A 25,179-nucleotide genomic window follows, 5' to 3' on the forward strand; every position below is an offset into this window, starting at 1 on the left:
GTCATGGGAGAGCAATCGGTTTCCAATCGACTGTAAAGTTGCATTCACCACTCATCACACCACAGCTGTTGCCTTCAGCGAAAGCCCTTGACACATATGAACGCATACTTTATAAAACGATCAAGTTATTGCTATTTTCATTTGAAAATTTAGCTTTCAATATAGAACATAATATTACAGTGCATGTGGCATTAACTACCATACAGTTATGCATAGAAATGATTAAAGACAGTGACAGACAGCACTCAGTCAGTGCACTCATTTTATTGGCATATCAGAGTGATTGACAGAGATTGAAACATTGTGTGTGTGTTTTGTATTAATTTCAAAAATATATATTTTTGTTTGAATTGTATTTATGTAGAACGGTTCTACAATTTTTTGTACAAATTTTCAATAATTGTTTTTGTAAATATTTATTTATTTTTTATTATTATACCCTCATTGGGGGCTGAGCCCCCCTAAAATGAAAATCCTAGAATCGCCCCTGTATGTGTTTATAAATGAAATATGTTCATCTCTGCGTTTGCCAGCGTACGCACATCTTTCGATGCGAAAAAGCCGCGTGGGCGTGGACACGAACACTTCAGCGTTCAAACGAGGCAGAAGTGGAGATCAGCATCTCGTTTTCTTCGGAGTGTTACTTAACCCGAACACAAGAATAAAGCAGCTCGATCTGCTCCTGAAATAAAAACTCTGATTAGTGTTATGGCAAGAGGAGAGGGAGCCGAACAGTTCTCATCCGGTTTGCTACATCCAGCCAAAACTGTGAATCAAGATGGAATCAAAATTGTTAAGGTAGGTCACCTGGATATGAATTTAATAATTGGCACTTTATTTTTTTTGCACTAAGCATTTTTTTGGCTCCAAGTAGGTACTTCCAGAGCAGACGGTGGGGTTAATCGATAAGGCGGGAGTTTAGATTGATGCCGAATAAATACAATGATTACAGCAGCACGTGCCATACGCTCGCGACCGTTAAGGTTTATGCGGAAGAGCTTAATGTTACTTTCTACCGACAACTGACATTGATGTAATTTTTGTAAATATAGAAATATACGTTCAGCCGACGGACTGTATATTTGTGGATATACATATCAGTTTGTAATGCACTAGCTTCATTGAGGCGTGTCTGAGAAGAACGCTGCGAAGAAAAGCCGGATTTAAAGGGGACGTGTTCATTTACCCGGATGGAATAGATTTTTGATTTAACAAGCAAGCAAGATGTATTAAGGCGTAATTTGCTGTTATTTGTTTGGTGTTATTGGTTAACCAACAAGCATCTCAAAGTTGTTAACTAGACCACCTAAATGAAAGAATTGTGCAAGCAGTCAAATCGGTGACATTAGAATGAAGGATACCCTTAAAATTCAGGTAGAAGAGTTAAAATTCCAGTTTAACTGCAATGTCCCTGAACTCGAGGGTCTTATTAAGAGCACTAAGAGCACTCCAGCAGTTCTGAATGGTCTTTGATGCGGAGCACTGGGATTTTATTTTTTAAGAGCTTTGAATGGAACGCCACATAAACACAAAGAGTCCAAACTAAATCATCTCCCCTGGTTAGAATTTGATCGTGTCCTCTTGCGGTGAAAAGTTCACCGGTCTCACATGGCTCTTGTTTTACTTGCTACAATCACTGTCATTGTCCATCTCTTCGTAACCTCTTTTTTTTTTTTTTTCTCTCCTTTCAGCTCTCACCACAGCAGGAGAGGAAAAGAGCTCTGACTGTGTGGAGCAAGGTGTGTTTTGCAATCGGAGGGGCTCCGTATCAGATCACAGCCACCGCCTTGGGCTTCTTCCTGCAAATCTTCTTGCTTGATGTGGCACTGGTGAGCATACAAATGGGAAGACTGTAACTGAATGGCAGAGGATCTATAGCGTGAGACCTCAACACCTGATTATAAAAATAAACTGGCTCAGTGATCGTTTATGTTTCTGTATCATATCACTCCATATCGCTAGATAAAATGGTGAGAAAATTATTTCTCCTTGCTGTAATCAAACAAAGCAAGCGGACAATTGCCTAGAGCCCCTGGTCAAGGGCAAAAACACAAAAAATGTGGGAGAGAAAGAAAGAGAGCATGTGAGAGGGCAGAAAGCAGATATAACACTGATCTGTCTTGCTGTGTGTACTGCATCCCTGTGACCTTAACGGTCCTCAGCTCCAGTTATCTTGTTCAAAACTCCTGCTGCCTCATTATTGCAACAGTTTCCATAGCGATAGCCAATCAGATCTTCTCATCCAAGCAAATGAAGGGTTGGCACCAGATGAAGTGTTATGTGGTTGAAAAAAAATCTGTTTTTGGCTTGATATTGCAAATTGGTATTTGTCATCATGTTATTTTAATTCATTATCATAATCATTAACACACTGGTTTGTAGCGCAGATAGTTTGTGTTTACTTCACTTTGTTATTCTTTTAGTTATTTACCAATAGTGGCTAATAAATCAGACATTTCACACATTCAAACAGAATAGCTTGCTTCTGTGTTTTTATATAGAGCTGTGCGATAATGTAGGTAAATTTTGCGGTGATATAAAATAAAGAATCATGCAACCAGGATTTGCTACATAAAATATCTCTTATGTGAGTATACTGTACATATGAATATACTTATATATCCAACTATATATAATGGAACTGTGTGATAATACATTTTATGACAATAAACCTTTTTCACATTTCCAGGTTTCTCAGCATCGGAAGACGTCATAGTTAGGTAAACTTTGAGAGCAGTGAATGGGAGAGTACCACAAACATATGTTTTGCATTCCCAGTTGCCATTTGCTAACATAGCAATAGAAAAACTTCACGATAGTGTTTTCACAACTTTCAAAAGCAGGAAAAACATTGAGAGAGACTGGTAATGGCAGTCAGAGGAGAGAACGATGTCAAATTTACCATCCCTCCCACAGACGCTGCATTAGACGCACCCTTGCATTAGTGTTAACTAGTTTTTTGTAATTTGATGCAAAGGTGATATAATACAGTGTTATAAATGAACATACATTTAAAAAAAATCAAAATATAAAAAGCTTTGGAGGAGTTACGATGCTGATGACCGTTTCTTGTTTTGTGAAAAGGGTCCATATAGACAATCACACAGCTGAGAATTGCTATATAATATATGTAACTTTTATCTACAGTCATTGTATTGGAATCGGTAGTTAGGACCTTTTAGAGAGCATTGTGTCATGTACTTTAAGTCCTACATTAACTAATGACTGAATCTGTCTTTCTAGTTGGATCCCCTCAATGCTTCTGTAATCCTGTTTGTGGGTCGGGCCTGGGATGCTGTGACTGATCCTGCAGTTGGGTTTTTCATAAGCAGAAGCCCATGGACACGGCACGGACGTATGATGCCCTGGTATGTGATGGTCAGAAATGCACACAGTGAAATGATCCTGTGATGTGTGTTGGATGTGCAATATTCATGGGATTGTTTTCTAAATTCATGAGGAAATTAAAAGGAAATGAAAACTCTGTATCTACTAAGCTGAAACTCTGGGACTGGGTGGGCATTCACAGAGAGAGAAAGACTGACGTATTTAAGACGGAGAAATGAGCAGTAGCCATGGTGATAGAGCCGAGACTCCATCTGCTCTGGGTTGTGTACGGGAGGTTACTAGAGTGTACAAGAGCACCATGTGTTATCATTTCTCTGGGATTTTGCTGACTGTTTATGCATGCACTCACATGTGGCATAAAAAGTATGAAGTGTTCATTATGAAACACTATCCAGCTTAACAATTCTGAGGAAATTAAACTGGTGTGAAATAGAAACTTCTTCTAAAATATTTGATTGAAGGGTGTTGTCACACCAATATTCAGTTTGTGCAGTATGAATACAGGCATACAAAACAAGATATGATAAAGGGGTTTAAGTAAAATACAATGCAAATTTATTGTTATGTTTGTAAGGTGGATGTGTGTGTGTGTGTGTGTGTGTGTGTGTGTGTGTGTGTGTGTGTATCAATAGCATGTGGGAAAACGGATGTTGAGGGCAGAAAAAACCTCTAGCTTTCTGATTGGCTTAGCCGACCACACCACCAGAATTGACCAATCAGAGTGTAAACATCATGCAGGAGAGCTGAGAGAGGCAGTTTAAAACACCAGATGCTGTAAGATACGGTTTCAGTTTTGGAACAGACCACAAGAGGTTTCTTAACCACAATAAGTATAATAAATAAATATATTTTTTAGAAATGTATATATTTTTAAAAATATATTTAAATGAAAAAATAGAAATAAAAATATAAAAATGTAATGCAATACCTGGCAGCCACATACACTGGCAATGTCAGAAGACTGTTTATATGAAACATTCTGTGTCTTTTTATAGGATGCGATGCATCATGTATTTTGATGATATTATTTTTTTTCATTATTTTTTTTTCAAAAATACATATCATTCAAATACATTCAACATATTTTGTTTTGACCATGTTGTCTCTTCTAACTACGAGATTAAAAGTTAATTTTCCCATTCAAAAATCAATACCTTCTGTCAATGTATTGATGTAATATCATGACAGGCGTGTATTGTGGTGGTAAAGTGCTCTGCTAATCACCTGGTTTCTGTGGGGTGTGCAATTTAAAAGCCTGGTGTCATTAAGATATCAGTGCTGTTTATGAGAAGGAAGTGGAGCAAAAAAGATGACATGTATTGGACTTCTCCAAGGTGGGTAACCCCAATAATGGACTGGCAGGGTTTTACAGCTTCCTGTGGGGCACTTATGACAAAGAACAGAGCAGCTGCAATTCTAAACTGTCATGCATCTGCAAGAGTGAATAAGACATTAACCGTTTTCTCTCTGCATATCAGAAGTAGTCGTCTTATGCTGATGGCTTCACTGCTGTTTATGCTGTGCTGCACAGTGATTGGTCATGAGTACACACTGTCATATGCACAGTCAGTCAATAATTAATATTTTAATATAAATGTCCCGAATTGCACAAATCTTGCTTTATTTATAGACTGACATTGCTTTAAGTAATAATACATTGCATTTATTAATTTAGCAGACACTTTTTAATCTAGTTATGCACCAAAATAATTTTGTCAAATCCAAAATTACATTTTCATTTAGCTTAAACCGAAAATAACTTTTCAGATGATGTTCTGTCATGTTTTCAAGGCAAATATTTGGTCACGGTGAAGCAAACACTGCTGTTAAATGTCTCTGCTAATTAAATGTCACTGATTAGATCAACGATTTCACCTTCAAAAATTCTTTGATTTTGTGTGTGTTGGGCAAAATTTTAGTGCATCACTCCTTTCTTTTTGAATGATACATTAAAGGAATTTCCTTCTTTTAGTCATTTGTTTGTGACCCTACTACACAGATTGTGCTGTATTTATGTAACCTATTAAATTTACAAAAAGTATACAATGGAGCACACAGCGTGGAAAATACTATATTCCAAAATGCAATGTGGCCAACACAAATTCTGTTGTCTCCCCCACCATCATCATTTCGATCATAGAAATGAAAGAAGAGTTTATTGTAAGATGTTTTTCTCTACTGCTGTCATTGTCAGTCTGAACTTTTGATTTCAAAGTGATTCTTAATGGTCACTGTTTTCCTGCCTGGAGTTTTGTAATGAGGTGGTGTGATTTAGAGAAATCCTTTTCACATCCTGCCAAAGTCTAGCTGGCTCGGTTAGCTAAACATCCAATGAAACCCAGCAGCAGAGGCTCTTGTTTAGAGCCACAGGGGAAAGATCAGTAAACTTCTTCATAGAGATGAGGTTTTTGCTCATTACCTCACTTAACCTCATACACATGAGTTCATACACACGTACACACCAAGTGTGACTGCATTCACCCTCAAACCTCACGCGAGCAGGGATGCTGTGTGGGGTTTTTGCATCAGTTCTTAACTGATCTGTGCATTCTCGTTTCTTCCCCTAAAGCTCAACATCTGCAACAAGCCTTAGTACAATTAGATGAAGATGACTGTTTTCTCTCTGCAGGATTCTGCTGTCCACTATACCAGCTGTGTTGTGTTATTTCCTGATATGGGTGGTTCCGCCTATAGAGCAGGGAAAGATGATGTGGTATATGCTCTTCTACTGTCTCTTCCAGACTCTCCAGACAGTTAGTACACATTCTTCTAGTTTTTGAGGAATTAAGTTTAGCATTATATACTGTGATGCTATATATATATACTTGTATGTCACCTACTTGTCAAACATTTGGACACAATAAAAAAAAAAGGGTTAATCTAAATGTTTATGCTTCAATATCTTTTCAACTAACTACTTAAATACTCATTATTTAATGTATTTATTTATTGCTTTTTTGAAAAATGGATGAGTAGGACAGGATAAATTGGTTGCATCCAGCATACATAGCAAATCTTAGCAAAAATTGTTTAAATCACATATTTATACTTCCATTTGTGTTGTTTTGTAGTTTTAATAACTTTATTGTACAGGGAAGAATGAAAAGGTGTGTCCAAACGTTTGACTTGTAGTATAATTTAATTTAATTTGTTAATTTGCATATTTACGCCATTCTGAGCCAGCAATTAGTAACTCTGTGTGTTTGTTTAGTGCTTTCATGTGCCTTACTCCGCTCTGACCATGTTCATCAGCAATAAACAGCAGGAACGAGATTCAGCCACAGCGTACCGTAAGAGCATTTACACTCATTTTTATGCCTTACTGTTGCAATCAGCTAGATAATACATGCAACAACCACATTATAACTGTAAAAGCAAGAAACATTTCTTATTATTATCAACGTTGAAAAAAGTTGTGCTGCTAAATGTTTTTGTGGAAACCTTTGTACATTATTTTTAGGATTCTATAATGCACAAGTTCAAAACAACAGGATTTAATTGAAATATACATTTTATATGATGATATGTGACCCTGGACCACAAAACCAGTCTTAAGTCGCTGGGGTATATTTGTAGCAATAGCCAAAAATACATTGTATGGGTCAAAATTATAGATTTTTCTTTTATGCCAAAAATCATTAGGATATTAAGTAAAGATCATGTTCCATGAAGATATTTTGTAAATTTCTCACCATAAATATATCAAAACTTCATTTTTGATCAGTAATATGCATTGCTAAGAACTTCATTTGGACAACTTTAAAGGCGATAAAATTATTATTTTTTTTTCAATATTTAGATGAATTAATCTCGGCCAAATATTGTCCTATCCTAACAAACCATACATCAGTGGAAAGCTTATTTATTCAGCTTTCGGAAATTTTGAAAAATTGACACTTAAGACTGGTTTTGTGGTCCAGGGTCACATACAGGTGCTGGTCATATAATTAGAATATCATCAAAAAGTTGATTTATTTCACTAATTCCATTCAAAAAGTGAAACTTGTATATTATATTCATTCATTACACACAGACTGATATATTTCAAATGTTTATTTCTTTTAATTTTGATGATTAGAGCTTACAGCTCATGAAAGTCAAAAATCAGTATCTCAAAATATTAGAATATTACTTAAGACCAATACAAAGAAAGGATTTTTAGAAATCTTGGCCAACTGAAAAGTATGAAAATGAAAAGTATGAGCATGTACAGCACTCAATACTTAGTTGGGGCTCCTTTTGCCTGAATTACTGCAGCAATTCGGCGTGGCATGGAGTCGATCAGTCTGTGGCACTGCTCAGGTGTTATGAGAGCCCAGGTTGCTCTGATAGTGGCCTTCAGCTCTTCTGCATTGTTGGGTCTGGTGTCTCTCATCTTCCTCTTGACAATACCCCACAGATTCTCTATGGGGTTCAGGTCAGGCGAGTTTGCTGGCCAATCAAGCACAGTAACACTATGGTCATTGAACCAGCTTTTGGTACCTTTGGCAGTGTGGGCAGGTGCCAAGTCCTGCTGGAAAATGAAATCAGCATCTCCATAAAGCTTGTCAACAGAAGGAAGCATGAAGTGCTCTAAAATTTCCTGGTAGATGGCTGCGTTGACTGTGGACTTCAGAAAACACAGTGGACCAACACCAGCAGATGACATGGCAGCCCAAATCATCACAGACTGTGGAAACTTCACACTGGACTTCAAGCAACATGGATTCTGTGCCTCTCCACTCTTCCTTCAGACTCTGGGACCTTGATTTCCAAATGAAATGTAAAATTTACTTTCATCTGAAAAGAGGACTTTGGACCACTGAGCAACAGTCCAGTTCTTTTCTCCACAGCCCAGGTAAGATGCTTCTGGCGTTGTCTCTGGTTCAGAAGTGGCTTGGTAGCCCTTTTCCTGAAGACGCCTGAGCGTGGTGACTCTTGATGCACTGACTCCAGCTTCAGTTCTCTCCTTGTGAAGCTCTCCCAAGTGTTTGAATCGGCTTTGCTTGACTGTATTCTCAAGCTTGCGGTCATCCCTGTTGCTTGTGCACCTTTTCCTACCCAAATTCTTCCTTCCAGTCAACTTTGCATTTAATATGCTTTGATACAGCACTCTGTAAACAGCCACACCTTTCAGTAATGACCTTCTGTGACTTACCCTCTTTGTGGAGGGTGTCAATGTTCGTCTTCTGGATCATTGCCAAGTCAGCAGTCTTCCCCATTATTGTGGTTTCAAAGAACAAGAGATACCCAGAATTTATACTGTAGGGATGGTCATTTATTCAAACTCAAATGTAAATATTCTAATATTTTGAGATACTGATTTTTGACTTTCATGAGCTGTAAGCTCTAATCATCAAAATTAAAAGAAATAAACATTTGAAATATATCAGTCTGTGTGTAATGAATGAATATAATATACAAGTTTCACTTTTTGAATGGAATTAGTGAAATAAATCAACTTTTTGATGATATTCTAATTATATGACCAGCACCTGTATAAGTGTTTTTTCACTGTCACTTTTGATCAGTTTAATGCATCCTTGCTGAATAAAAGTATTCGTTCTGAATGGTAGTGTATTATGTGTGACACCTTTTCTTCCCAGCGTAAATGTGTTTTTCTGTTCTCTTTCTCTGTCAGGCATGACTGTAGAGGTGTTTGGTACAGTAATTGGCACTGCTGTTCAGGGGCAGATTGTAGGCATGGCCAACACCCCCTGCATTAACACATCACTGACCAATAGCTCCAATCACTCTGCGCATGACAATAACTCTCAGATCTTACTGGATAACAAAGTATTTAATGAGGTGAGAGGGGGCGTGGTCATTATAAAGCAGAAGACGGTTTCATATCTCATCAACCTCTAGCACCTCAATCATCATATATCTCTCTCTCTTTCACAGAGGTGTGCGTATATGATTGCATCTGCAGTCATAAGTTTGATCTATGTCCTGTGTGCTGTTGTGCTGTTTTTTGGAGTGAGAGAGCAGGACAGTGAGTTACTTCCCTTTACATACACATTCACTTCACAAAATGAGTCTTTACAAAATATGGAATACAAAAATAAGCCAAGAGAGACCATTTTACAGCAAGGGAATAGCGATATAATGCATTAAGTATCATAAACTAACAAAGATCAATACTTTTACAATGTTTATTAATCTTTGTTCATGCACTACATATACTAACACATTTTAACATTTCAAGTTGTTTAAAATAATAATAGTTGAACATGGATTTACAATAAACAATAGAATATTTATAAATGAACATCAAACCTAGATTAATAAATGCTAATTGTTCAGTGATAGTTGATAAGACCAAATTAATCAATAATGCTTATGAATTGAACCTTATTGTAAAGTATTACCTGGTGCATTACCTATGCAGGTAAACAAATAAAATATTTCATATTTGTATTAAGTGTTTTGTTTTGATTGTTGATTGTATTTTTATTTTATAATTGTACATACAAAATTTTTATTTAATTTTATAATTTAAATATTACCCTTTCCCAAGTTGTAATCCGGGTGTAATTGTAGGCTGTTTACGTTCACAAAGAAACTTGGTGTATTAACATTGAATGTGTATTTTGGTGCATTTAATGATTTTCTTTTTCAGATCGGGGCGGTTTAAAAGCACAGAAGCATGTGTCATTTCAGACCGGTTTGCGGCTGGTGATGGGTCATGGGCCATATGTTAAACTGGTGCTGGCCTTCCTCTTCACTTCTCTGGCCTTCATGGTAAGAAAAACTTTAGAGATGCATCTACAACATGTCACATTTGTTCTGAAATGCTTAGTTGTACCTATGTTTATTTCTGTTGTGTGATGATAGATATCTTATTCCACATCATTTACAAAAGATGCAAATTTTGTGTTTTAACTAGACAATTTTTCAGGTGACAAACATCTGTGATGTGAATGAGAGAAAGCAGTTTCTGGAACTGACCACAGCACAGCTCTACGTTACAGAGATGAGCTCTGTGTGTTAAAACAAAGAGAGACACAAAGAGAGACAGGCTGCCATGCAAGAGATTAGGTTTAGAATCATAGTCAGCATCAGGACAGGTTTGCAGTCGAAAGTAAAGTTCAGAGTTGTTTTGAGACTGAGGTTGGGTTTGCAATGAAGACACTGTATGGACAATTATCATCAATCTCATTTCGTCTGTCTGTTTTCCTTTCTTAGCTGCTGGAGGGAAATTTTGCTGTGTTCATCAAGTACACACTGGGATTCAGAGAGGATTTTCAGAACATCTTACTGGTCATCATGGTGAGAGTGTTTTCAATTGACTGCTTGAATAAGTGTTTTTGTGCGCTTCTGAATTGTTTGGTTGGATGTTATAACAGCACTCAGCAATTTGGATGAGGTTAGCAGTCTCCATAGTGATGAAAGACATGCGTTTTTGGTTTAGAAGCAGCATGACTTTGAGTTGACAGATGAAAAGACTGTTTATAACTTCAGCAGTGTGTGCACTATTATTTTGGTGTTGCATAATATGATAATGAGGTTTTGTAGGGGTCAAATGTAAATAAATGTTTGTGTGATTTGTCTTCCTAGTTGTCTGCCACTTTTACTATTCCCATTTGGCAGTGGTTCCTCTGCCGCTTTGGGAAAAAGACTGCTGTATACATTGGCATACCAGTGAGTTTCTGATGCTTGTTACATTAGTGTGAGATGTGTGTGTTGGCAGTCATGATTAATCTTGTGTGTGTGTGTTTTTGTTTTAGTGGGCGGTGCCCTTCATGATCCTGGTGGTGTGTGTAAAGAGTAGTCTCTTCGTGTCCTACATCGTATCAATCGCAGCTGGTGCCAGTGTAGCAGCGGCCTTCCTCCTACCCTGGTGAGTGTTTTTCTGTGCCAGTTGTTCTGTATAGTCAAGGAGAAAGAAGACTTTCAAGATGTCTGCTAGCTGATATTAAAAGGAAGGATCTATAACAAAAGGCTATAGAAATGACTTCCCCAAAAAAGAAAATCATGAATAGGGAATATTTACATTTGTACATTCAGCAGACACTTGTGTGACTTGATTTGCTAGTTGTTAAACATGGGAACCAAACTCTTGATGTGCTAGTGCGATTCACTAATATGAACATAAATCATCCATACAACTAATAATTAGGGCTGGGTTTTGGCACAAATTTCACAATTCGATTCTCATTCAAAAGCTTGCGATTCGATTCAATATTGATTATTTTGGATATATATATCAGGTAGTAGCCTACATGACAAATTTTCTCAAGGAAAAAAAATCTCTCAACTAATGCTGTAAAATATACACGAGAGCCAGTTGGTACTACATTACTATAATATTGAAGGTTAAAATTGACAGATTTTTTTTAAATTACACATCACACTTCTTCAGAAGCATTCATCCCGAGCGAGTCCGTGCAGTGCAGCCGAATGAAGCGTGTTGATGGGCCCACACTTGCTCTCGCTCTGGTCGATGCATGCACGGGCGTGTTCTTTCGGGAGAAATGCCCATATAAGGAGTTCCACCCTCGTTTACGTCATCAAGAGCCACGATCGAAAAAAAAAACTCTCCGAAACTTGTACAAACCTGGAAGTAAGATTTTTTAGCACAGAAATACTCTGTTATACAGTTATACGTCCACTTTTTTTTTTTTTTTTACTTTGTCCTTGCTTAGCATGAGAATCCAACTCTTTAACAGTGTAAACAACTCTGAATGCATGAAACAGCATTGTACTCCCCCTTTAAGATTCGATATCGTTCTGTAAAAATGAGAATCGATTAATATCGAGAGATCTTTTTTTTTTTTTACCCAGCCGTACTAATAATGCCCTTTTCTTATCTTGCTGGAGATTATTAAAAAAAAATTTTGTGCAATGTTCAAAAATTAGTCAGGAAAAATTTATTAAATATTCTGAATATGGTAATACATTAAGACATTTGGATTATTTCATGTTTAAAAATTTAAAAACTTTTTTTTTTTTTTTTATCCCAAAAGACCCTTCATTAAAACAAAAAAATGAAGATATTTTATATCGACATTTTATATACACTACCATTAATACGTTTGGGGTCAATAAGAAATTAATAGTTTGATTTAGCAAGGATGTATTAAAATTGATTAAAAGTGAAAGTACAGGCATTTATAATGTTACAAAAGATTTATATTTCAAAGAAATGCTGTTCTTTTGAATTTTCTATTCAAAGAATCCTGAAAAACTGCATCATGGTTTCCTTTCCACAGCTGTTTTCAACATTGATAAGAAAACTTAATAAAACTAAAATCTTAATAATCAAAGTCAACATATTAGAATGATTTCTGAAGGATCATGAGACACTGAAGACTGAAGTAATTGATGCTGAAAATGTGGTTTTGCCATCACGGGAATAAAACATTAAAGTAGAAAAGATATTTGAAATTATAATAATATTTCATAATATTACTATTTTTGATCAAAGAAATGCAGCCTTGGTAAGCATAAGACACTTTTTAAAATATTCAAAAATCTTACTGACCCCAAACATTTAAATGTTAGTTATATCTACTTGTCTTAAAATATATTTTCCTGCCTTTAACATGCATGAAAATGCTCATTGCTTTTTTCCATGTGCTTCTCTCAGTCACAGGAGTAAAAGATATCGATGCCTTGAATAAATAGTCATATTAACAAGTTGTGGATATATTTTCTTAGATTCATGGGTTGATATAACTAGCGCATCTGATACTATGTACCTGTACCTGTTCCAGTACCAGAAACATTAAATACCAAATTGAAAATTTCATATAGATGCTTCTATTTCAGGTCCATGCTTCCAGATGTGGTAGATGATTTTAAAGTCCAGAACCCCACCTCTCAAGGCCATGAAGCTATTTTCTACTCTTTCTATGTTTTTTTCACCAAATTCGCCTCTGGAGTGTCGCTTGGAGTATCAACTCTAGCATTAAGGTAGCTCACTCTCTGTCTTCCTCCGTGCATGTGTATTAAAAAGCCCTTTTATGGGTTTGTGATTTAGATTCTGACCTTCATATTTGATCTGCTCATATTTAGGTTCTTCTGATTTCTGTCCCTTTAGCTTTGCAGGTTATGTGACGGGAGTTTGTGTTCAGTCTGATTCTGTGAATCTGACATTGAAGATATTGGTGTCAGCTGCTCCTGTATCACTTATAGCTCTGGGGCTGCTCATATTTAAAACATATCCCATCAATGAAGAACGCAGGCAGTACAACAACAAACAGCTGCAGCTACTCCTGCGGTAGGACATATACCTACAATTATATCTGTATTTGTTTTTTACTTTTTCTTTTTTTTCCAGGGTCTTATAAAATGTCATGAATGGCTCTTTAGTCATATTAGCAACAACTGCTGTTGAAAGTAAGAGTATTGTTTCTCACCTGCAGGAATGAAGAACAAGAGTCTGAGATGGAGGCCTTGAAGCCTGACATCACAGTATGAAATACTAGCTCTGACCTACAGAGGGCGCCAAAACACATCTTAACCACTGCGATGAGGAAATCTATCAGCTGAACTTCCAGAGACAGCACTTTCCTCACTCAGTTGGTTAACTAGACCAATGAAGAATAATGAACCCTTAAAAATCTGCACTACTGTTATCACAGCTACATATTTATACAACTAACCAACTAAAAGATCCTATTTGCTGCTTTCAGTAACAGTTACAGCTTTCCCTGGGAGAGAAAAAAGGGAGATCTGTGTGATCAATATAAGGTTCAAATCTAACATCTACTAATACATCATATTTTGTTGCAACTCTCTGTTCTCATTTGAGATGATTGATTCATATTTTGGTTTCTGAATGTGAAGGATATGTTGAGTTGCAGTTGTTTGAGGACGTATTTCCTCAATGTGTTGAAGAATTGTTGGTTTGTTTTTGCAAAAAAATCACTTTACGTTTCTTTAAAGATGACCTGACATCATTGTTCATGTGTGTATCAGCGTGAGGAAGATGATTGTCTGTGTCAATTTTGTATGGTTCTGTATTTATTTATAGTGCCTTATATTGAGTAAAAAAGTGAATCATGATCAAATTATACATAAGTAAATTTAAGTCACAGCTCTTAGGAACTTCAATTCCCTGAATCTGTGCAGCTGTGCCAAAGTGTCAGTGACAGACTAAAGGAATGTTTAGATTCATTTTTAATGTTCATTGGTGCAGTATTTTTTTCCAACATGAAATGTCAGTATCTTTGTACATTTTTGTGTGTGTGTGTGTTAAAAATGATTGTGCACATGAAGCAGTTTAGCTTCCATGCTCTGAGGTCTAGAGCGGTCTGAGCTATGGATGTTTTGTGCTGATTAGTTGTCTGTAATGTTGTCGACCTTAAGTTTACTTCTCCCCGCAAATACCGAGCTGAAATGCAGAAATGTCTGCAAATAGTCAAGAGATTGTTGGAAGATTATTTTTGTCAAAACTACAAATTGCACCAGAACATTTCACAACTACAATGTGTATATACATTATTTTATGGCCTTTATAAACAGACTGATGTTGTGTATTTATATTGTGCTTATTAAATTTGTTGTAAATAACTATAAAACCTTCAAAAGAACTTTAATTTATGTAACTGGACTGGGTTTGGTGTTTTAATTTCATCAATAATAACTAATAGTCAAATATGTCCTTCATTATTTGCCGTTATCAACACCGAAACTCCCTCCATTATCACAGTCTCAATGTCACAGGGCCATCCTCTGGGGTCGCACTGGACCCCGCGCTTTAAGGGTTTCAAACCTTCAAAATAACTTTTTAATTTATTTAGTAATTAGACTGGTTTTGGTGTTTTAACCAATTGTGAAGAATAACTGTGGTTTAGGCTAATAGGTCTCATATCTTACCAAAAAGCTAGTTGTTATATGGGAACTAAACTCATGACACTGGTGTTGCTAATATGAACATAGTCATTTATACAAATAATTCCATATTCCTTTTCTTATTTTGATGGAACATTTTCTGTGCTATTAGAAAGAAAGAAAATATTAGCAAGGAAACTGTGATTAAATATTCTGAATATGTTAATAAATTAAGACTTTTGTTTAAAAATAACACAAAATCTGTTAAAAACCAAATGACCCTTTAAACTTAAGACATTATTTATGGACTGGGTTTGGGGTTTTAATTTCATGAATTAATAACATAACTAATTGTGAAGAATCACTGTGGTGTAATAAGTTTAATATTTTACTAAAAAAAAAAGTTTTTTCTTGCTTTTTGCACGGTTTATCGGTTTAAATTACGTTCAGATGAACACGAGGACCACCACAACTGTGTAGTTTAGATTATCAGATAGGATAGGATTACTGGAAAGTGTTGAAAAATGCAAATAAAGCCCCTCTCCCCCTAAACAGAGCTCTATTTATGCATTTTGATTTTCAATACCGTATTGACCCGAATATAAGACTTTGTTTTTTCCTTGGAAATACATCTGAAAAAACGTGTTCGTCTTATACAGGTGCTGGTCATATAATTAGAATATCATCAAAAAGTTGATTTATTTCACTAATTCCATTCAAAAAGTGAAACTTGTATATTATATTCATTCATTACACACAGACTGATATATTTCAAATGTTTATTTCTCTTAATTTTGATGATTATAACTGACAACTAAAGAAAATCCCAAATTCAGTATCTCAAAATATTAGAATATTTACATTTGAGTTTGAATAAATGACCATCCCTACAGTATAAATTCCGGGTATGGCTGTTTACAGAGTGCTGTATCAAAGCATATTAAATGCAAAGTTGACTGGAAGGAAGAATTTGGGTAGGAAAAGGTGCACAAGCAACAGGGATGACTGCAAGCTTGAGAATACAGTCAAGCAAAGTCGATTCAAACACTTGTGAAAGCTTCACAAGGAGAGAACTGAAGCTGGAGTCAGTGCATCAAGAGTCACCACGCTCAGACGTCTTCAGGAAAAGGGCTACCAAGCCACTTCTGAACCAGAGACAACGTCAGAAGCGTCTTACCTGGGCGCTTACCTGGAGAAAAAGAACTGGACTGTTGCTCAGTGGTCCAAAGTCCTCTTTTCAGATGAAAGTAAATTTTACATTTCATTTGGAAATCAAGGTCCCAGAGTCTGAAGGAAGAGTGGAGAGGCACAGAATCCATGTTGCTTGAAGTCCAGTGTGACGTTTCCACAGTCTGTGATGATTTGGGCTGCCATGTCATCTGCTGGTGTTGGTCCACTGTGTTTTCTGATGTCCACAGTCAACGCAGCCATCTACCAGGAAATTTTAGAGCACTTCATGCTTCCTTCTGTTGACAAGATTTATGGAGATGCTGATTTCATTTTCCAGCAGGACTTGGCAACTGCACACAGTGCCAAAGCAACCAGTATCTGGATTAAGGACCATGGTATCCCTGTTCTTAATTGGCCAGCAAACTCGCCTGACCTTGGTATTGTCAAGAGGAAGATGAGAGACACCAGACCCAACAATGCAGAAGAGCTGAAGGCCACTATCAGAGCAACCTGGGCTCTCATAACACCTGAGCAGTGCCACAGACTGATCGACTCCATGCCACGCCGCATTGCTGCAGTAATTCAGGCAAAAGGAGCCCCAACTAAGTATTGAGTGCTGTACATGCTCATACTTTTCATGTTCATCCTTTTCAGTTGGCCAAGATTTCTAAAAATCCTTTCTTTGTATTGGTCTTAAGTAATATTCTAATTTTCTGAGATACTGAATTTGGGATTTTCCTTTGTCAGTTATAATCATCAAAATTAAAAGAAATAAACATTTAAAATATATCAGTCTGTGTGTAATGAATGAATATAATATACAAGTTTCACTTTTTGAATGGAATTAGTGAAATAAATCAACTTTTTGATGATACTCTAATTATATGACCAGCACCTGTATTCAGGGTCTAGACTTTGACATGTCAATAATACACCCACAACAATAGGTGGCGCCAAAAACGCATAAAACGAGTGTGCCATGAAATATGTAATGTAATGTGTGTTGTAAAGATCGCGAATGAAAACAAATGAAAAAGAAAAGCTTACAGCAGCATGATCGTGACTGTCATGTTAGCCTGATGGGACCAAACTTCCTCTGTAAGTGATTTTAAAACATAAGACAGTACCCAGATTTGAAGACTACAATAAGATTTCACGTCTACTGATAATAACATTTTGGTAGGCTACTATGAGTTGGATAACCTAAATGTTATATAATTCAGATGGGCTACCTGTTATTTCAATGGTATATCAAAATTTTTCAGTGTCATTGTTGGTACATTTTACCAGTATTTACCATACTTTCAAAACAAAAATTAGAATTGGAAAAATATGCAATATGAAAATAATTTAAGAATAAATGTGTTTTACAGAGAGAGAGAAACAAGATTTGGTTTTCAAAAAGCCTTTATCCAACAGGTACATCTGGAAAAAGGGGGGTCGTCTTATAATCAGGATCGTCTTATATTCGGGACAATACGGTACTTTGCATATCGGTTCAGTAACAGACGACATATTTTAATTGTGATGCGCCTAATTCAGTGTTAAAAACAGTTGCAACAGTTTTACAAAACGCACATACTCCTCTATAAAATGTGCATCACTTTACGTTTTTGCTGCCAAATTATATGCAATATCTAATTAATTTAACGGGAAAGTTTTCTTCGAATTCTCGCGTTGGGACTTGCGAGTTCGTGAACGTGGTGAATGATGGGATATCCTCCTCGGATCTTTAAATATCGCTCCATGGTTAGATGTTAGGGTGTGGATTTAATGTGCAATAATGAAACTGAGTTTTGCATTTTTCAGATCTGGGACAGTCTTGCTCACTTACTCTCTGTAGAGTGCACGAGCTTTCAAAGTGGCTAGACTACAAGTGTGAGTTCTGGATCAGGCCCACTGTGATTGTGTGGCGCCCTCTAGTGACCGATGCTGCACATCGCGAGCGGAAATCAATTACAAATCACCCCGTTCATAGACCAATAACATCTAATCCCCGACCGAACCTTTCTCAAAAGGCCTTTTTGATTGTGTAGTTTCCACCTGTAAGAATTAGGAAAACGATACGTAAAGCAAATTAAAACTTACTAGTAGATTATTGATATGAAAGTGAACAGCATATCTCGCGAAGTTCTATGTTTGATTCTTGGCATTTTCTCCAGCCCAACACTGTTCAATAGTGTCTCAGCTTCATCTTTATTAGATAAAAGAGCGGATCGCCCAAGAACAGCTCGCGAGAAAAACTCTGGGAAACTTCTAGTGCGCGATGCGTTGACAAACACGCCCGACTTGACGCGCCAGAGGCCTGCGGCGCCTGTCCTGCGGATCCGCGGCCGAACACCTGCGCGAGTCCAGCCTGGAGAGGATTACCTGTCCAGATACAGCCGGCTCCCGGATGTTTCGGTTACTTGCTCACGTTCTGGATTCGTTTTAAGGGTAAAAAAGAATTTCTACGGTTTCTCAGCCATCGCAGAGGAGCTGACGCTCGGAGACACCTGCAAAAGTAACGGGGTCCTTGAGCCGCATAACGACCTGCTCTTCACGCACGCGCTCACCGACTGTCAGGGAGAACAGCAGGTGAGAGTCATCTCGAAAGAATGTAGTTTGTCATTTATTATTGATCATTGCCAAATAATGACACGACTCCTCTCCAACGGAAAGGTATTTCCTGATTACTTTGCCTACAAATATGTCCTGCATTACTTGCCGCAGTCGCACCGAAACTCACTCCGTTATCACAGAGTCAACGTGGGCGTGGAGTGTCGCTATAAAAGGTAATTTGAATAAGAAATAAGAATTTGCATATGTTCGTGTTGCATAAACATTTGTATTCATTAATAAAAAAAAAACTCATATTGACGGGTTTCCTTGAGATGTTCCTATGACTTTTTAGGTTTTTCAATTTGAGTAAAACAAGGTCTGTGGTAAAAATTGGTAATCTACAACGTAAAGCCATATTGAAAACGCAAAATTTGAAGTTCAGACGAATAAACAAACGAATAAATAAATACTTTGTTGTAATAAGCAGAGCTGGGTAGTAACTGATTACATGTAATCTGGATTACGTAATCAAATTCCACAAATTAAGTAGTTGTGATTAAATTACATATTAAAATACTTGTCATCAGACTACAGTTACTGATTACATGATTAGCCTACATATTATTCACACAATAGCAATAAATTATTCCAAATTTATTGAATCACCCTAATTCCTCTCTTTAATTTTTTAAATGTTCCTTTCTAAAATAGCTACTGCTTCGCTACATTCAGAAAGTCTTTCCGTTTTTAGTCAGTCATTAGTCATGTGGCTACACAGCATTTGACCACTGGATTTACCAAAGTAATAAAAAGTGTTTCGACATTGCAATTTTTACCATTCATATATACCGATGAACACATTTTTATTTTAATTATCACTTAGTAGGTTATTTAACCATGAATTACTATAGCTTTGTAAAACCTTTGTCTTTTAAATTCATTAAAACGTACAAATTCAATAAAACAAATTATTTTAATAATTAAGTGTTTGCATGTGTTAATGGTCACAACATGACATGCAGGTAAACGAATAAAATATTTATTATTTTAGTAAGTGTTTTATTTTGACCGATGTTGTTTTAAAATGACTTAATTTAATTTAACCTTTTTATGATTTAATTAATTAATTAAATTAGCTTTTTATTAAGCTCACAAACCCCCTGCAGTTCATTTACAAACTCCAGTTTGGGAAACCTTGACTTTATGTAATGTTTAATGAACTTCATGTGTTGTTAATCACAATGAATGGAATTTTTTTTTTTTTTTTTTTTACTCTTTGTATTTTTATATCAATATGGTACAAACTTATCTTATTTAAATCAATGTGATAAATGACTTGGGTCAAGCGTAATCTAAAAATTACCAGCTCTGGTAATAAGTAACTACATTAAAAATGTTTGGGATGTGATAAAACGTACAAGTATAAATTATGTATACTACAGACTTTTTTACTCATAAAAATACAATAACAAAAACTCATAAAATCTCCAGGGAACCCATGACGAATTTAGTCTTCTGGGTTTTGACGTCATTGCTGCAGCATTACAATAGTAAAACAGTTGTTAACTCTTTTAGAACAAATTGATTTGACCAAGGTACAATCGCAAAATGATTATGTTATGTAAGAGGTAAGATCCTAACTAATTGGGTTTTTACAGTTCAGGGTGAGGAACAACACTGTTCTGTTTATTATTTAGGGAGCATCATGTGCACAGTCTGGTGGTGAGTCCCACATCTCGGACCCTATTGCGCAAACTTATCAGGAGCAGATCTGGTGACTTTTGGATTCAGCTGATGGACGGTAAGACCACGGGTCACACGGCAAGCTGTATTTTTTATGAACAAATGCACTATATTATAGAAAGGAACACATTATCATTATGCAATAACAGTCTTATATCACACATTTTCCAGTCTGCACTCGAAAGATAAACATTGCATATCTTCAACACAACAGAGATTTCTACAGAGATTTCTTGCCAGTTATATCATTGTATAATTATATAAAAAGTTTATAACAATATAGAATAGTTTGTTTATGAATATGCGTATGAATATGAACTTTACTAAACAAAGCCAATATTTTAATTGTGTTGTCAGTTGCGTTAGGTTAAAAAGGCAAGCAGTTGCAATAACAGGCAGGCACTTCATGGGTCAACTGTAATATATATAATAGGGGAGGGAATACCTTATGTAATGCACTGTAAGCACGCAACTGAGGAGATTACAACTTGTGTGCTTGTTGTGTGCTTAGTGCATTATATAGAGGACATTAGAGGAGTTGCATTTCAAAGCCATTACAATACATGTTGTGACTTGCCCAGAAGCTTTTTTTTTTTTTACATTCCCACGCTTTTAAGAATGTTTTTGACCTAACCCTGATTTAATCTGTAAACCAGGCACTGTAAAATGATACTGATTGTCTCATGTATCTATACTGTAGACTCCTGGTCTTCTCCAGTCAGGTCTGCTGTGTACCTTCTGGGTCAGCAGGTGAATGTGCAGGTCTCCACGCGACATCATTATCGTGGGGTCAAGCTTTTTATCAACAGCTGTTATGCGGCTACAGTCAACACTTTGAGTCAGGTGTCCAAACACAGCATCATAGACAATTATGGGTGAGTGGAACAAAACACTGACTTTGTGGAACATTTATCAGACACAAACACTGTCCCACGCACATCCAGGTGTTTACGGGAAAGCCGGATAAATCCAGGTGCTTCAAGATTCAGGTTCTCCAGGGCAGACAGTGTTGTTCAGTTCTCCTTTGGTGCTTTCCAGTTCATTGAGGCTCCAGATGCCCAGGTGTGTTTGTACGTTTTATTCTTTTCTCACTGTAAACACATTTACACTGAACAAAATTATAAACGCAACACTTTTGTTTTTGCCCCCATTTTTCATGAGCTGAACTCAAAGATCTAAGACTTTTTGTATGTACACAAAAGGCCTATTTCTCTCAAATATTATTCACAAATCTGTCTAAATCTGTGTTAGTGAGCAGTTCTCCTTTACCGAGATAATCCATCCACCTCACAGGTGTGGCATATCAAGATGCTGATTAGCCACTCTAAAATGTGCAGTTTTAAAACACAGCACAATGCCACAGATGTCACAAGTTTTGTGGAAGCGTGCAGTTGGCATGCTGACTGCAGGAATGTCCACCAGAGCTGTTGCCCGTGAATTGAATGTTCATTTCTCTACCATAAGCCGTCTCCAAAGGCGTTTCAGAGAATTTGGCAGTACATCTAACCGGCCTCACAACCGCAGACCAGATCGTTTGAGACCAGCCACCCAGACAGCTGCTGCAACAATCGGTTTGCATAACCAAAGAATTTCTGCACAAACTGTCAGAAACCGTCTCAGGGAAGCTCATCTGCATGCTCGTCGTCCTCATCGGGGTCTCGACCTGACTGCAGTTCATTGTCGTAACCGACTTGAGTGGGCAAATGCTCACATTCGATGGCGTCTGGCACTTTGGAGAGGTGTTCTCTTCACGGATGAATCACGGTTTTCACTGTACAGGGCAGATGGCAGCATGTATGGCGTCGTGTGGGTGAGCGGTTTGCTGATGTGGAACGAGTGGCACATGGTGGCGGTGGGGTTATGGTATGGGCAGGCGTATGTTATGGACAACAAACACAGGTGCATTTTATTGATGGCATTTTGAATGCACAGAAACAGAGAGCTTGAGGCCCATTGTTGTGCCATTCATCCGCAACCATCACCTCATGTTGCAGCATGATAATGCACGGCCCCATGCTGCAAGGATCTGTACACAATTCCTGGAAGCTGAAATCATCCCAGTTCTTGCATGGCCAGCATACTCACCGGATGTCACCCATTGAGCATGTTTGGGATGTGTTGCGTTTATAATTTTGTTCAGTGTATGAAGACAAAACTGCTGTACTGTGCGTTGTGATGCATTCATTCATTGTGTGATTCATTGTAGGTTGCACTCCATTGTGAGCTCTCTGTTTCTGGTGGTGGCCCTAGTCCAATGCAGAAGTCTTGTTTTTACAGCCACACCGATAAAAGGTTAACAAGACTAAACATTTGTCTCTGAGTGTTGTAAAGATCATGAATAACTCTTTTCTATCATAACCCCCCCCCTCTTTTACCATAATTGTTCTACCAAAACAGATGGATCTCTGTGTTTGGTCAAGATTCAATCTGTGACTGTTGTGATTCAGTCTGCAACCAGACCAAGACCAAACGAATAACACACGAAGGCAAGTAAATCATCAATCATAAATCCAGTAGTAGTAGTCACACCTTTGCAACATCGGGTCATCACTTTATTTCTTACTATGCTGGTCAGACGACTGCACCAAAAAACCTGTGTATATCCACGTTAATCTGGTGTATCAGCTAAAAAAAGACAAAAAACCTGCACATGGTATCCACAGAAGAAATGTTGAAGAATACATATTACAAGGCAAAATAAATACAAAAAGTGCCAAACACTTTTTTTTATTATATTTTTTATATATAATACTTTTTAAAGAGTTTATTAATGCTTTAAATTAGTTTTTATTTTTATATTTTCAGTTTATTTTAGTTTTAGTAATTTTATGTGCATTTGTCATTTTATTAGTGTTTTTTTTATATTTCTATTGTAACTAAGTTTACGCTTTTCTGACTAATATTTTTGTTTTAATTCAGCTTTATATTAATTACTGAAAAAGATTTTTAGCAGTTTAAGTTAACAATAAGTAGATTTCATCATTAGTGCACAAACTAGTGAAATTATTCAGCATTTCCTATATATTTATGGGTGCAAGGTTGTGGCTTTAAAACATGGATTAGGGTAGTAAAATGTTAGGTTTTAGGTTAAAATGGTGAAATTAGTACACAGGAAACAAAAGTTTTCTTAGCTGCATAAAGTTCACAGAGAAAATAAAGGTCTTCACTTCTGCTCTCTTTTTTCTGTGCGTCAGGGTTGGAAAGCAGTGATCAAGTACTCTTCTCTGACCCTGTAACTTCTCCTTTTTCAATTTTGCCTTCCTCAACTTTGGAATCCATTCCAATGGCTCATAGACATGATGATGTTATCTGGTTTGAAGCCAAACTGGCCAAAGAGCCACAGAGGTCCTACAAGGACTTTGTTGCTTCTGTTACCCTGATATCTTCTGAGGAGGACCATGATAAGAGACAGCACACATCTCACACCAGCACAGTGGAGTTCATAGAGGAGGAAAGGAAAGAGATGGAGGAAGAGAAACATGGGGATGTGGAGATTTTTATGGCAATCAGTAAGAGTATTGTAGGATCTGAAAAGCCAGATTTAGACCTCATGGACCAGCTTGACGTTGCATCCTTAGATTGGTCTGGGGACCGGAAAATGCAGAACACGACTAAGGGTTCAAGTTACTCACCAAAGAAAGTTCAGAGGGTGGAAAAATTTCTTCAGAAGGACAAAGGTTCCACAAAGACGTCAGTTATGGTCAATGAAACCATGGAGGAACATCCTGATATAGATGAATCAACAATGGGAGACAGGCAACTGGATGAGCTGTTTCTGTTATCCTCCTTCTCAGAGGAAAAGAATTCTTCTGAAAATAAAAAGGAAGGGTTGGCCTTCCCATTACTTTCACCATTTGAGGAGAAACCAGAGTTTCCACTTGGACCTGATGAGCTGATAGAGCAGGGTGTTGTAAGAAAACTAGACCTTGCACAAGACTCGGATGATTATTATTTTTCAGATGGAATTTAATTCAAAATTAAGAGAATTGAGAATTTTTTTTTTTTTTTACTTACAAATAAACCAAAGAGCCATGCAATGCTTAATAATTAAAACTAGTATTGCAGGAAATTCGTTTTCTTGATTGATAATCCATGTGTTAAGAGATATTAAATGACTTTTGTTACATGGTTTCCTGATTTCCATGGTAATGCCTTTTTATTCTTTGTTTAAACAAAGCCTTTTCAGCTCTTGAATCAGAACACCCTGTTAGCTGTAATCTTTAGGAGAAGCTGTTCAAATCTAATGTCATTATGGGTCTTGTCGAGAATAGGCCTATGAATACACAATTTCCTGATCTATTCTCTATTGGAAACAGTGATCATGATCCAAGTAAAGTAAATATTGATTTTGACGATTTGATCATTAAAGGATAGCAGTTGGAAGAGAGCCGGAAAAGTAAAAAACAAGAGAAAGTGGATCAGCGCCGCCGGACCAAGAAGAGACCTGGAACATCAGAAGAACATCAATTTTAAGATGAGAACCATAATAAAGTTGATGCGAAAACAAGAAACATTGAATAAGAAAATAATGAATTGGTTGAATACAATAATTTTAATCTTGAGTTACAAACCTTAGTGATATAGAATCATTGAAACTTAAAGCTCCATCTCTAAAGT

At 36.8% G+C, this 25,179-nt stretch overlaps 2 protein-coding genes across 5 annotated transcripts; both read left to right on the top strand.

Annotated features, from left to right (window-relative positions):
* The first annotated feature begins 528 nt into the window (after nucleotides 1-528).
* On the top strand, nucleotides 529-14,877 carry mfsd2aa (MFSD2 lysolipid transporter A, lysophospholipid a). Of its 2 annotated transcripts, none has more exons than XM_058796919.1 (14): nucleotides 529-798; nucleotides 1,692-1,829; nucleotides 3,244-3,368; nucleotides 5,978-6,101; nucleotides 6,560-6,638; nucleotides 8,969-9,135; nucleotides 9,232-9,322; nucleotides 9,950-10,071; nucleotides 10,516-10,599; nucleotides 10,888-10,971; nucleotides 11,058-11,170; nucleotides 13,102-13,245; nucleotides 13,373-13,552; nucleotides 13,698-14,877. In XM_058796919.1, the coding sequence occupies exons 1-14, from the start codon at nucleotides 709-711 to the stop codon at nucleotides 13,750-13,752; spliced, it is 1,596 nt and encodes a 531-aa protein (XP_058652902.1). In that variant the 5' UTR covers nucleotides 529-708; the 3' UTR covers nucleotides 13,753-14,877. The 2 variants fall into 2 exon arrangements, with proteins under 2 accessions (XP_058652902.1, XP_058652903.1); XM_058796920.1 differs by lacking the exon at nucleotides 529-798 and adding an exon at nucleotides 995-1,374.
* Nucleotides 14,878-17,211: 2,334 nt separating this feature from the next.
* Nucleotides 17,212-24,569, top strand: si:ch211-67f13.7 (uncharacterized protein LOC565426 homolog). 3 transcript variants are annotated; one of them, XM_058794842.1, is made up of 9 exons: nucleotides 17,212-17,376; nucleotides 17,698-18,855; nucleotides 18,940-19,052; nucleotides 20,517-20,620; nucleotides 21,263-21,437; nucleotides 21,507-21,624; nucleotides 22,769-22,854; nucleotides 22,960-23,048; nucleotides 23,757-24,569. In XM_058794842.1, exons 2-9 carry the CDS (start codon nucleotides 18,382-18,384, stop codon nucleotides 24,530-24,532), a joined length of 1,935 nt encoding a protein of 644 aa, XP_058650825.1. In that variant the 5' UTR covers nucleotides 17,212-17,376; nucleotides 17,698-18,381; the 3' UTR covers nucleotides 24,533-24,569. The 3 variants fall into 3 exon arrangements, with proteins under 3 accessions (XP_058650825.1, XP_058650826.1, XP_058650827.1); XM_058794843.1 differs by having other exon boundaries at nucleotides 18,088-18,855; XM_058794844.1 differs by having other exon boundaries at nucleotides 18,743-18,855.
* The last annotated feature ends 610 nt before the right edge of the window (nucleotides 24,570-25,179 follow it).

Source organism: Onychostoma macrolepis, chromosome 13, assembly GCF_012432095.1.
Source record: "Onychostoma macrolepis isolate SWU-2019 chromosome 13, ASM1243209v1, whole genome shotgun sequence".
NCBI classification, from domain to species: Eukaryota; Metazoa; Chordata; class Actinopteri; order Cypriniformes; family Cyprinidae; genus Onychostoma; species Onychostoma macrolepis.